The 14,683-nt window shown below is 39.4% G+C and overlaps 1 protein-coding gene across 2 annotated transcripts in view; it reads right to left on the bottom strand.

The window, feature by feature from the left end:
• Positions 1 to 2,626: 2,626 nt before the first annotated feature.
• The window catches only part of trrap (transformation/transcription domain-associated protein), a 75,129-nt gene continuing 63,072 nt past the window's right edge, over positions 2,627 to 14,683 (bottom strand). For both annotated transcript variants that reach the window (XM_053511122.1, XM_053511123.1), the window contains exons 65-71: positions 13,640 to 13,901; positions 9,684 to 9,909; positions 9,349 to 9,566; positions 6,691 to 6,875; positions 5,528 to 5,731; positions 4,042 to 4,236; positions 2,627 to 3,926 (exon numbers count right to left, since the gene is read on the bottom strand). In XM_053511122.1, coding sequence (XP_053367097.1) covers positions 3,642 to 3,926; positions 4,042 to 4,236; positions 5,528 to 5,731; positions 6,691 to 6,875; positions 9,349 to 9,566; positions 9,684 to 9,909; positions 13,640 to 13,901 — 1,575 coding nt within the window. In that variant the 3' untranslated portion in view covers positions 2,627 to 3,641. The remainder of the gene's footprint in view (positions 3,927 to 4,041; positions 4,237 to 5,527; positions 5,732 to 6,690; positions 6,876 to 9,348; positions 9,567 to 9,683; positions 9,910 to 13,639; positions 13,902 to 14,683) is intronic.

Here is a 14,683-nt window from a genome sequence, read left to right as displayed (position 1 = left end):
CAGAGCCTCAGACAGAGTGAAGGATTCTTCCATTGGCACTCAGCATGTGTGCCAATCACAGAGCCCACTCTCCCTGAGGGCTTCCATCAATCAGCCTCCTCATCGCCTTCCTCTATCAGTCCAGACATCTACAGGCCGGAGAGAAGTATCCAAACCGTCGTATCTCTCCCACGCCCTTCCCCACCCTGTCCTGAATCCACCCGCGGAAAGAAAAGCTAGCATGGCTATAAAAAGCTGCAAGAGGCTAAAGCTGACACGAGTTGCTTTATACCGATCGCTTGTTCTTATTTGAGGACATGGTGGGTTTCCCTGGCTTGAAAACCTAAAAACATTAGCACAACTTTGTCCTGAGCCTTGCTGTTTGATCCAGGTGAGACGTAGGAAGAACTTGTGTCTGGTCAAGCTTTAGGGATGAGGAGGTCATCCCATACTGATGCTGAGGTTTATGGCTTGGAAGGGTGTGTAGGTGTTGATAGATTAGTGCAAGGCAGAAAGGAGTTAGAATGGCAGTAACAGGTTTGTACGCTTATTCAACACTTCAGTCTGGATCTCGATTTACTCCCACAATGTGGAGGATATTCTTCCAGGTTACAGTTACTGAATCCACACAGATGCTTCGTAAATGTACTTTCAGCACTTTCAAGGACTTTTCAAGCACTAATTTGTTTGCATTCAAGACTACACAGGAGACTGTGTAGCCAAGGGCAGCTGTGGTCAGGGACGAGTGTTAGGGCTGTGAGAGTGCAAGGACTGACTGGGGGCAGGGCTGCTGCAAGACTCCACTCTAATATTTGTCATGGATAATAGACTGTTTTTTTTTTTCTTTCTTTTTAAAGGATTATTCATCTGAAACTATTGGCACGTCAAAATGGGCAAAAGTGTATACGTTAACGAACAGCAGACGCAGTGTGGTTCTGTGAGCAGACTGTCGATATTAATCGTATCCAAGAACTGAGATGGCTGTAGCAATAAAAAAATAATTTTTTGTTGTTCTTGCAGCAATTTGTGTTGGTTTGGATGTACAGCCAAGTCCATAAATATTTGGACATTTACAAAGTTATTTTAATTTTAGCTGTCTGTTTACAATACAGTAGAGTTAAAATTGAACCATGAATAGGAGCTTAAAGTGTCCATTTTCTTTTAAGCTTTTACATTAAAATCAGGTGAACACTGTTTTCACTGAACTACAGAACTTTTATATAGAGATGTACCCATGCTTAAAATGTATTTAAAAGCATAAATTACACCAAATTTTCAAACTGACAGCTTCTGCACCTTCACTGCACTTGGGTATAAGCTGAATACAAAAGTATTTCGTAATGTGTCAGAGCTGATAAACTACTGGCTTCAGATAACCCTAGAAAAGAGGTGAGTGGTGTTACTGTAGTGTGTTTCTATTTGATATTCTTTTGTTAATCTTTGGGTCATACTAGGTCTGAAATATATAAAATTTAATATTTTTCTACAGTATATAATACAAAATGCCTATAGATGCGGCCTTTTAGGTAATACTGAATATAGCACCCTACATCAATTTTTAAAGGTCTAAAAGTAAATGAAAAAAACTCGTATGAAAAACTGAATTATTTGTTTCATATTTGGTTAAAAATCCTTTGCCGTAAATAACTGTTAAGTTTGAAATCCAAGTACATCATACAGTACATGCTTCGTTTCTTTGGTGATGCTCTGCCAGGCCTTTAATGCAGCCGTCCTCAGTTGCTGCTTACACATTTTGCTGTGAGGCCCAAACATACCACGGTAGACAATAACTTCTATCCCATGTCCAAATATTTATGAACCAGCCTGCATGTTTCAGATCCTTACCATGTTTTAAAATCCATTTTCAGCAAAGTCTTAAGCTCCTGGAGTCAAAGAAAAAACATTTAATAATAATAAAAAAAAATCTGCATGTTTGCTTATGCATTATACCTTTGGCGAAACTACTAAAGACTTGAAGCAGTTATCGTGCTGTGGTTATCAGCATTTTCACTTTGCTAGATACACTGATCAGCCATAACATTACATCGCAAAAAATATTTCCTGGACAGCTCTGGCCCTTGACTTTACAAGACCTCTAGGGTGCGCTGTGGCGGCTTGCACCAGGACATTGGCAGCGGATACTTTGGGTGCTGTGGGTTGCAGATGGGGCCCTCCGTGGATTGGACTCGTTTGTTCAGCGCATCCTATAGGTGCTCTATCGCACTGGGATCTGGGGAAACGGGATTGATGTCCTTGGCCTCGTTGCCTGCTGGACCTTGTGTGTAGCAAGCTGTGGTGCACTAGGTGTTCCAATGCCTTTCTATTGTGGACCACATTTATCTTTTTCTATATCTGATGGTCATTAACCAGATTGCACAAGTCAATATCAATTTCTGTCTCTCATGTAGAGAGAAAACATTTTAGTGGTGGCTATAATTTAACTCCATTCATTTTTTTTTAAAATAAATTTTAACAAAAATGTTCTTATGTAAATAATTTCTGCTAAAAAAAAAAAACACATTTATACTTTTTTTTTCCAAAATTCAAAAAATTGCCTTTTCAAAATTAGTTCACAAGCACCAGGCATCTTTTACAAAGTAAAAGTTCACTCATCTGAACCAGTGGGAGGAGCTTCTTTACCATACAGTGATTTTTCCAAAAAAGAGCATTTTATTAAAACAAAATGCTTATTTACATTTTACAGTAACAGTCCTTGGATTGGCACAATGTACGTACCATTTAGAAAATGCAGAGACATGTACAAACTTGAGTCAGGGCCCATCAATGACCAAAGAGGTCAAGTGGACCAAGAACCTAAAAGTAGCTAAAAGGCATCTTCATACTTAGCTTGTATGACTGGATGATGCAGGTTCAGACCACTGGAGTTGATAAAATATTGTTGCAACACCATTGCTTATTTCTTCATAGTGTAAATAGTTTGTTCAGTAGAGGATTAAAGATGGCAGAATGTGGGGTTTGACAGTAGTGCAAACACTGGGAACAGCTACCAAATATAAATCAAAGAAGAATAAACCAAATAATATAAAAAATTAAACAATACAATGGGGACTATTCACATGATGCACATAAAATCCTATGCCAATAATTTATATGACTCACAGTCCAGGTGCTATAATGAAGCTGAACATTTTTTAACAGGAGGCTTACTGGTAGATCGAAAACTGTAATTACAATAAAATAAACCATTAGACCTGAGACTTGTACATTATGCAGATTTAAACTTTTTGGAACAATTTTAATGCTGCCCCTGGCTGAGAAAACACAAAAAAAAGCCACTTTTTTTTCGCAGGGCTGTTCTGCTTAATGCTAGAAAAAACATGGAAGTGGCAAGAAATCCATGTTGCTATGCACATCAGATGAACAGCATCCCTTATCAGCTTTAAGTACAAAGCAGCTTTTAATGGCTGTGGGAAACACTCAGCTAAAAGCCCTCTATTGACAGGAATAACCCAATAATCACAATAAAGCTCATCTGACATGACGGTTCTTTTTCTTTCCCTCTTATTACCATTTGCACATAATTTCATCATACTCAACAAAAAGCACAGTGCTGCAAGACATGTTTAACCTGACCAGTCAACCAAACTGCTCAACAGTGGCACTTTTCTCTCATTTAGAGCAACGAGAATGATTTAAAGTTCCTATAGCCACGGGTGCCAGGCTGGGTCCATGCGACACAAGTTGTCAAGACTGTTAGCAGCTGCAACCAGTGTGTTCACTTTACTCTCTCCACCCTCAAACTGAGCCAGGCTGTGCAAGCGTGTCATGATGGCCGTCACAGCTTTCTGGACAAGTGACACAAGCTGCTGGCTGTCCATGTTCTCCGGTTGTCCAGCAGGGGACAAAGGCATTGATGTGTCCTCTTGGGTCTTCTTGTGCCAGGCGATGATCTCGTCTCTTAGTACTGCCTTTAAAATGCCGTCGACCTGAAGGATGAAGAATAAGGAAAGGTTTAAATCATAGTTACTATATTGTTCTTCTTCTTCTCTCTCTCTTTTTATATATAAAAATCCTTAGGTTTTAGCAGGCAAAGAGTGCTACCTTGAAGTTTGGCTGGGCAAAGCAGCGGGCAACAGCAATCATGGAGGCAGTGAGAGGGCCTGACACACCGATGGTGGTTAGAAACTCTGAGATGTTGGGTGTCAGGCGGAAGGGAACAGGCCGGTTGGCATCCATATCCCCAGTAGCATCATTGATGTCAAAGCGGAAGTAAGAGACGTTCAGCTTCCCTGTGTCCTGTTAAAAATAAAACAATGTAAAAATGCGACAATTGTGCAAGTAATTCCTATCATCTTCAACATTTCTGCTTCTCAGAGTGAGAGGGAAGCAGCATAATGAACTTGAAATTAAAAACACTGGACTAATCCACAAGCCACACTTTTGCATGGTGCCTTTTGATTCCATTTTTATATTGCTGTACAATTTAAACAGCGCAATTGTTGCCGTCATTGTAGTGCAGATTTATGTCATAATCCAAATTAAGTCAGAAAAAGTTAGGGGGTAAATACTTATGCAAACTCCTGCACACACAAGATATTTGCCATGGTGGAAATGTTGTTTTCAAGCCAGTACAGTACTTCTGTATAGACATAACAGTGGAGCAATTCAGAAAGTTCAGGAAGCTCTCCTTGTACTTCAGTATTTATAATTGCAGACACTATAGGCCACGAAGAACCAGCCCTCATAATGCAAGCATATCTAATTTAATAACAGGTCAGATAAAAATAAAAATTACATAAAAAAAAAAAAATTATAAATTAATAAATTAATAAAAATAAATAATATAAAATAAGAGACATTGAAAATAAAGATGACTAAAGTGCATGGGAAAGGTTCTCTCCACTAGCTGAGCTCAAGCACAAACGAACAAAACTCTCCTGATGGTAAACTATAGATAAAGTATGTGAATGCACACTTGTGCTTGGCTCTGCAATCTCACGGCGCGTAATAAGATCTGTAGAAAGGAGCATGCAGCGAGGAGACTTAATAGTGTCACTTAGATGCCTGCTCCTCCGCTTGTCACAAAAAAAAGCAGATTAGGATCAGAGGATGGAGCATCTGTTTAACAATCATTTCTAATAAAGACTTCCAGAGTGCTCTGGCTCTGTGCTCCCAAATCAACCCACTGCGGTAAGGATGCAGAGCCAAATCTTCTACACTCAGTCTTTTTAAACTGAATCAAGGCTGACACCTGGGGAGTGACTGGATAATCAGGCCGTCTGAAACACTCCTCACGTCTGAGAAGCGCACCGCTGCACGGCAATACGTGCTCAGTTCCACAGGCGCGCGTTAGTCGTGTGATGGTCCACACAGCATGCAAGACCACAGCCTTATTGGAGTAGCATATCATAAATAGATTCCTAGAGCTGATTGAGTCTGATTAGTCTGTGAGGATCCATAAACGTTCAAAAAGTACAGCTACACAAAACTATACTTTTATATAAAGACCTGGTTGGTTTTTTCCAGGACGGCATATTTATTGATAAAGCTTAACCACGTTGAAACTGTGTAGCTGAGCAGTCGTTACCTGGGCAATCTGGAGCATCTCTGGGTTGAGGCGGTTGAGATGCAGCATGAACTCTGCAAGGCCGATTAGAGCCAGCTGGATAGTGAACATCTTACGGAAGGTCCAGTAGTCTGTAGCGTTGGGGAAGGTGTGCAGCGCCCATTCCTTCAGCATGCTGCGAGGTACCATGTTGCCCTGGACTTCTTTCAGAATGTCCCGCAACACCTGGGTGCACACACAAGAAAAATGCTGCATTTAACTAAAAATAATTACAGTACTTGGAATGTCTGACCTTCAACTAGGAAAAAACAACTTGGAAATTTTGGAAAAACTCGTCAACCTAAAGATCTGCATATGTCATCAAATCAACATGGGTGTTTAGTGCCACCACATTAAAACACTGTGGCACTTCTTCGTCTTCTTAAATAAGTTATATTATTATTACCAGATCAACCAAAATACAACTTGTTAAATCTAGAATCAGGTCAGTGTTTTGTGTAGATGCAAATGTACTTCTGGTTGCTAGATTTTTTTTTTTATTCAAACAAAAGAAAGAAAGAAAAAAAAAAAAGAGGTATTCGTGTTTATTCTCTGCTTTTTAGTGCAAGCAAGTTGTAAGCTTCGATGTATTACTACGTACGTTTTAATAATAATAATATTTTTTATTTATATAGCGCCTTTCCAGAGCTCAAGGACACTTTACAATGAATGTAACAAAAAGAGATAATACGAACAGACACTCAAGTACTCAGGTAGAGAAACATTAGGTCAACAAACATACAAAAAAAATCAAATATAACAAACTGGAAAACAAGACCTAAGAGACAAACATGCAGAGGACAGGTGGATTAAACAAAGGGGTCAGTTTATCAAATTTAGAGGTGTAACATTCAGAAAACAAGTGTGTATATACAGTATTGTGTGTACATAATACCCACTAATCCTAACCAATTTGTTTTTCTGTTTTTCTTAACTGCCTTGTAGCTTTTCTTCTCAGGGTGCAAACACGCACACAGTTTAAATAAAGAAAAAAAGGTTTATAATATAAAACGTTTTTATTCTGTATAAAATTTATTTTAAAAAATTAAAAAAGCAGTGAAGCTTGTTCTGACATGAGTGCGCCATCAGACGATATATGTGCTGAGTGAGTTAGTCCAAGGCTTCAGTGTAACAGATGCATTTACCTGATGGCTGGCCTGTGTTCCCCTGGCCTGCACCGTGGCTAATCTGTCGTAGTAGCGGGAGATGGGGTTGTCATGCTCAATGCCTTTCTTAGCACAGCGCTGTTTGTAGATCTCCACCAGTGAGAGGGATGAAGGATTATCCTCCACCAAGCGCATCTGAGGAGACACGGCCACCACCCTGGGCACTGCACAACATGGCACAACACAATCCCATTTAATGGAGCCGGACAAAGACCGGCTTAGCAGAAATAAGAATCGCAGACAGTATTAGGCTATGTGTCTCAAACCAAATTACACACACACACACACACACACACACACATTAGCAAGTGTGGCCATATATTTAAAATCCCATAGAATGCTAGACTCTAAAGAAACCTAAGCTCATCCATTAACCATCTCCTAAACATTTCCACAGACTGTCGATACAATCGTTCCATTTACACAGTGAGTGAACTGAGACTGCTATTCCCCAGTCATATCATTTTTAAACAAAAGCAATCCACGGCTGACGGAGCCTGTGAGAAAACACCTGTGAGGGGAAAAGGAGCTCTCGAGAAAAATGCACATGAGCTCTGAGCACAGGCTGCATGAAGCATTTGCACTGCAAATAATGAATCTGCTTATAAAGACAAGTGACCTGCTAATTTGTGCTAATGAAATGAAAAAAAGAATAAAAAAAAAAACACCAAAAAACACCCAGTCAATAAAACTATTTAACATTGTTATACTGAAAACCAAAAGGCACTGCAATGTGTCCTTGACCTTTATTACGAGAAAATGATTTACATTGTGCTCCACCTATATCTACCAGGGAATCGTCAAATTCATTTCTTACTCCTTCTTGCTGTACAGCGGAGAGATACCTGAGCAGTTGAAGCCTCGTCCTACAGCCTTTTCACTGCAATGTCACACTTGTCTGCTGATCTGACTGAAAACAACTACAACGCTTGGCAAATGCAGGACATAAATTCCATCCACTAATGAACTAATACACTTCCTGGCCAAATAAATAAATAAATAAATTTTAAAAAAGTCACAATTTCAGAAGGGTCAAAATATTGGGCTACATTAAGCAAAGATAACAACTAAGGAGATTTTAAATTACTAGAACTAAAAAAAAAAAAAAAAAAAAAAAAACGCCACACTAACAAAACCTGTAAGGATAGTACTGAACCGTCTGGAATAAGTACATTTCTAAATACAGGAAACCACTTGTTAGCCAACAACAAAAAAAGGGATTAAATTAAGAAAGACTGGTTCTGGGAGCAGAAGAAAATCATTGTGTGCTGTAAATTGAGTGTATTTCATCAATGAAAATAATGACGAAAAATATTCGTTGACAACCTTGTTTACTATGACTAAGATGAGACGTCAAAGATATTAATTAACAGTAACAGTGACGAAATCAGCACGCAATATTGGTGATGGCTAAAATGTGGCTTAAAAAAATTTAAACTAATAAAACACCTGTCTTTATTTTCATCAACATTAAATTTATTAATCACAATCCACTACAATACAGTGTTCTTGCATTATGGCAGCATTTCCTGGGACACGGTGTGCGGCACATCAGGAGTAGTATGCGAGAACAGTGGGGGGATGTTACAAGCTCAGTCATCTTTAACTCTTCGTCATGACAGCAGTATTACTTGCGCAAAAGAGAAGAGATGATATTTGGGCCCATTTTCTTTATATTGAACTGGAGAAATAAGCCGATGTGTAGTTATACCAGAGGGGAAACAGTGTGGGCATATAATCGCTGGGAAAAATACCACAAACCTGAAGAGACACATCAAGGCATTCCACAAACATCTCAAGCTAGTTTTACAGCCTCTTTGTTCTAATTATGTTTTGTTTCGAGTATTGGACAGGCAGCAGTTGTTGTGATGATTAAAAATAAATACAATTAGCTGAAAACATCAGATGAAAAGATAGACTTTAAATGTTAAGATAATTACTTTGTGAAAAAAAGAAGGGTTTTGGCTCGATTAAATTGACTGTAGGGTTAGTTAATAATAATCGTATTGCTAAAAGGTTACATTTTCATTGACTAAAACTAGACTAAAATGCCCAGACTATTAGTCGACTAAAACTTGACTAAACAAAAATAGGATAAGATTGACTAAATATTAACTAACAGACATTTAACCCTGGACTAAGACTAAGTCTAAAATAGCTGACAAAATTATTATTAGTTGTAATCAAAGCTAAAGGAAACTAAATTACATCAAAACTTTTTTTTTTTTTTGCCAGGCAGCATACACAATGCACAAACACCAAACAGACAGACAAATAAAATCTTTGAAAATACATCATAAGTACGTTTAGGGACTTTTTTACTTAAAATTTACCAGCACATGTATTCTGTCATAACTCGAAATCTAAAGCTGCTCAAACAAATATCAAAACTGTAATCATTTAGCTTTAACAAATAAAAATCAACCAACACAGCTTTTCCTACATAGCAGCATAATTTCTTTTAAACAAAATTACATTTAATTATTGCTCTAATTTTAATAAGCATTACTTAAAAACTAAAATTTCTTTAGCTCATTTGCAAAACACATAAGTTCTCTGGTTTTTCACCACACACACACACACTCAATCAGGCTTTGGCTGAGCAGCTCAGTGTAATTAAGATACATGAAATGATACCTGTAAAAAAGAGGTGTCTCTTGGTGGTCTCCTTTCTCTTCTCCAGGCAGGGGTTGAGGAGGCGTAGGAGCTGAAGTACGCGCTCCTCTCGGCGCGACTCTGTCAGACAGGCATCATTCATCACCAGGTAGGGGTAAATCTTTCCGTTGTGCCCCCGTATGTAGAGGCGGCGGGCAGCAGTGTTGTGCTTCTGGACAATCTCTACTCTGGGCATGAACCTAAGGTTGAGAAAATCACTGTATTTTTACAGCTGCAGAGAATAAGAGATATTTCTAAACATCTTTCGTTATAAGCAACTAGGCAAGTGTGGTGAGTGCGGTGTAAAATTTCTTCACCTCGCTATTTTGATATAATAGTGTGTGGGCTTGGGCATGAGGAATTCTCCTGGGATCTCCACTTCAGCTGTCTGGGCTGAGAAGTTGCTAAGGAAACGGCATTTCTCCTCAATCAAGAAGAACTTTGGCAGTTGTTTGGTCTTGGCTTCCAAAATCTTGATCCATTTCTTTAGTTTAGAGATGAGATTGTGCAGCTTCATAGAGCCGGGTACGCTGAAGTCAAAATCTGCACCAGCAAACAAAGACATGACAAAACAACAGAGGCAAGCATGAGACAGTTTTTTTTTTTTTTTTTTTTTTTTTTTAAGATTACAAAGCAGGAGGAGGAAAACTGGCAAGTGAGAATGCAGGAGAGAAAGAGAGACATGTTATCAAGGGATCAGGAATGAGAAGTGCTGTGCTATACACTCTGTGGTGTTCTAGTGCTACGAGTTTACAGATAACATCAGCGGGCATGGCGAGGGAAGCAAAGCGATTACATGCTCGGTTCAACTTTTAAATGACATTGGCTGAGTAAGAAGGCACATAAGGTGACAGTTTAACATGAGCCATGTTTCTAATTTTGGAGCAACCTCAGGGCACAACTTTATCAAATAGGCTAAAACCCTGTTTTCGCTTTTATAATGCTTTTGTGCCTCTCCTGTACTGTTAAAACAGCCTCCCGTTCAACCTTGGCTTTAAAAGAGCAAGGCTGTCAACATCTTACAGTGATATGACAATCCTAGCACCCTTTTCGTGTCTTTAAATATTTGACCGAAGTGCGTTAGATTCAAAGCCCGTCATACTCATCTGTCAGTCTGCTTGAAGTAAAGCTGTAAAATGTGCCTCACGCATACTGATGCGCTACTTAAGTTCATCATCTACTTGACAAAATTTTCCTAATTACTAGGGACGAGAATCACCAGGGACCATCGGTACTATATTATTAGAATACCAAGATGCAGATTTAATTTGTATTGTGATTTTATAATTAGCACAATTTTATAAATATCAGTTTATTTATTTTTTGTTTGCTTTTTAGATTTTGTTTCAATTCTGGTCAAACTTTGCAAACAAACTCCTATCACACAGGATGCTGTACTGTGTCAATAGTTTAGAGCATGCCATCTGTAGGATTTTAGAAGAATGGCAACTTTTACCACCTCAAAACACATGCAAAGTAAATAAAAAATTAATTAAAATTTTGGAGTCAGTTGAGGATACACGAATTGCCCCCAAAAGTATGGCAAAATATCACTGAATTGATGTTTTCCCCCAGTTATGTCTATCAATTACCTAATGAGTGTGTGAATGTGTGCGTAAGTGCATAATGTGATAGACTAACATCCGGTTCAAAGTGTGTTCTGGCCATGTGGACAATTAATGCTTCTCCCTTAGTTTATTCTTTTTAACCCCCCAAAATTGTAGAGAAATCCTTTCCAAGCTAGAACACTCGAATGTCTTTGTCTAAATGGACCATGTTGGTGGTCTACATCACTAATACTGGATGCATATTTATCATAGATGCCGATCTAAATGATAATGTAGTGGAGTAATATTCTTAGCACTTGTGGGATGTCTCTTTTAGAAGGTACAACTCCTACAGTGCGGATAGAGTGAGTTGTTTGCTCATAAACACACTGCCCTACAGAGACTTGCTATACAGTACATGTGCACAGACCTAGTGTGAAGCACTACTTCAACTTCAGAGCATGCCCTCAGATCTGCTTTGCTCGAGGGGATTGCAGCTCGCAGCGGCATGGAAACAAACAACCTGCTCTGTGACCTGTGGACACCAAAGTGTGAAAGGCAGAAGTTTTCTCCACCTAATAACAGCAGAAGTAGCCAAGTGTTAGAGATGAGTCCAGAGTGTGGTGCCTGTGCCTCCCTATGAACACAATCATTTAGCTTTAAATTGTACCACAGTGAACACAGCCTGGCTCCCGCTGGCTGACTAGAGGCCTGAGCCAGACCCAGTAATGCAGGGATTTCCAGCAGCCGCATTTAAAAGCTGTGCAAGGTAACAGCTTGACTAGGTCAATATGAAGCTCAGTAAGGAAACAGACCCAAGATTTTTTTTTTTTTATCGACTGGATTAGAAAATAGAGAAGACAAGAAGATTCTAGAGGAAGAAATGAGGAAAAAGTAATAGAAATGCATCAGACATTCAGCTACGGAAGACACCCACTATAAACACGGCAAATGGATGGGCTATGATCAGATTAAATAGGCTTTGCCTGGCAAATTATTTGTGGGGTAAGTGCGTGTCCTCTCATGAATAAAATTAGATTTTCTATACTCTGTCTCTCTTTTGAGTACCAAAGTATGTTGCACAGGGTGTCGAGAGAAAGAATGTGAGTTACTGCTCCTCCTCACTACAGAGGTACAGCTGGCACCACCACATCTGCTTTACACCCTCTTGGAGTCCCCCAGGAGCATGTGTGCGCAACACATACGCACACACATGAAATACCACTCTGCTTTAGCTGCAGTTGGCATTTTCACACCACCACAGGCCTGACGAGCGGGCCAGAGGTAAACAGCAGAATGAGCTGGACAGATGTGAGCAGTGTGCACCAAAATGAAGGTTTTATAGGAGACGGGGAAATTTATATGAAGATTGTACGCATCTCTTGCCATGTCCATTTCTCTGCCAGATAAAACTGGAACTGGGGTTGTAAAACATGTTTAAAGGATTACTTAAAGTCCTCTGCCTTCCTGGAATTAAAAGCATAGTGTAAGAATATCTTGTCTTGCCACAAACCACTGATGTGCTATTTGTTTTATGTGTTTTACGAATTATGCTTTATGTTTTTGGTAAATGTGAACACAACCACATGTGGTCTGACATCTTTATCAAACAATTTTGCAGACATTAAATAAGTGTCAGGAGGGAACAATCACTGTCTGAGGGCTGAGACACTGAGTTGAGAAACATGCTGGATTATTCCCTACGTAATCTAACACTTACTAAACACACCCAGTGTCCAATAGTCATCCTGCCACACCTTATAAATATAATCATATGGTCTATAGCCCCAATTATCTCCTGAGCCAGGCATGAGGCATGGTTAATGCAGCACAGGAGCTCCTGTGTGGACCAGCTGTTTAAAAATCATGAACTGCAACCCTGACATTGCACCCCCTCCATCCCCCCCACACACAAAATGGAGTCGACCAGACTTCCTATCTTGTCTATTAAAGAAGGATTATATATCAGTATATATATATATATCCAAGATCACTCGCGTTCAAGCCACAAAAAAAAAAAAAAAAAAAAAAAAAAAAACTCCACCACAATCAATAGGGGCTATTAGTATTACCATTTCCCAGCAGTCACATGACTTAAGCCTTTTATCCTTCCTCTCTTCACACCAAGATGTTCTTTAAAATAAAGTTCTCTGAGAGAATGGCTAAACTCGAACAAAAAAGATCAAAAAAATTTTGATGCATAATTTCTTGATTCCTTTTCTAGCTTTACTAATTAATAATTAGCACTGTTTTTAATTTCATCAATTTAAAAAAAAATTGCAGTCAATAATCGGATCATTGGGCCAATAGTAAAAAATGTTACAGAAAATGTTACAGATAAACACAGTAACTTACATACTACTGTACATAAACTAGATTTTTTTGATTATTAGTGTTTGCAGTGGTTCTCATATTAGGATTTGTGCTATAACATTTCAAACACTAATTTGGTGACATGAGAAATGTAGAGCAAATAAAAGCAAATAAAACCACGCTGACAAAAAAAGAGGTAGGCAGATTTATCAGCATTCTAACTTCACTAACGTTAGTTTAACAATGGCTGTCTGCGTCATTTGTGACGGGCACTAGAGATAATGCTATTCATCCCCAACACTGAATAAATTAGAGCTGGAAGAGTTCTCAAAAAAATCCTTTAAGGGACCACACTGCTATTACAAAAGGCAAGGAATGACTAGAGGTGTGTGGGAGTGTAGGTGCCTGCTGACCTGTGGTAAACTGGCCCTTCATCTTCTGGAACACAGGGTCCTGGGCAGTGGCCTGGGCTCGCCGAGCCAGCGACTCGGAGGCGGCGCTAGAGAACATGGTGGAGACGTTGGAGACGTTTTCCAAGCCCACGCCGAATGTGCTCACCAGCTTCTTCACAAAGTTCAGAGTGTGTGGTGTGATCTTGGCATCAGACACTGCACCGCTTTTCTCGAACGCCACAGAGTGGCACTTAGCCAAGCCTTGCTGGAGCTGCCGCAGTACCTGAGGATGACAGCAGGTTGTGAGAGGAAGAATTTTCAATTTTAGTGGTCAGTTCTTCACTACCAAGATGTTTTTTGTGCATGGCAAATATTACACATATATTGGTTCTTTACTAAAAAAATAATAATAAAAAAAAGACATGATTTTCTACTTTCTCTTGAATCAAGGCTTCCTCCAACCTCCCCTACCCCCCCCCAAAACAACGGATACAGAGAGGCGTCCCTCAGGACAATGTGTTCACAGATGCCTTCCCTCGTCCCTGTCCAGCCTCAGCACATCACTGCATCTGCTGCTGTCTTGGGCTGCATATCTTCCAGTGCCCAGTCTCTCTCCCTCTCCCCAGCCATCAATCACACCTCTCTGCTCACCACAACCCAATTAGCATGAGAGCAAAAACCTCCCCAGCACTGCAAAACCACTTTTCAGCCTCACTGAGCCCTGCTTCAATGCCTGTGTCAGCTTTCATCTGCACAGCTATAGGGACACTGAAGACACATAAGCAGGGACACAAAGGCATTTATACCCCAGCTTGCAGAAATCTCAGATTTGATTATTATTTTTTTTAATAAAAATTAGTCACAACTCTTAATGCATTTCCAACCGTAATAAAAAAGGGGTTAAATAATTGAAGTAAGAAATAATTTGTTCAAATAGGTAATCTTCCCCCTCACACAAACTCAGAGCAATGCTTGATCTACACAATCTATGCCTAATAGCAAATAGATTACAATTATGTGTTGCTTTTAGTTACAAAGCATGACTTTTTTTTAAGGTTCAATTAA

This window comes from Clarias gariepinus, chromosome 14, assembly GCF_024256425.1.
Source record: "Clarias gariepinus isolate MV-2021 ecotype Netherlands chromosome 14, CGAR_prim_01v2, whole genome shotgun sequence".
In the NCBI taxonomy this organism is placed as follows: Eukaryota; Metazoa; Chordata; class Actinopteri; order Siluriformes; family Clariidae; genus Clarias; species Clarias gariepinus.
This window is presented reverse-complemented; position numbering and strand designations above follow the sequence as displayed.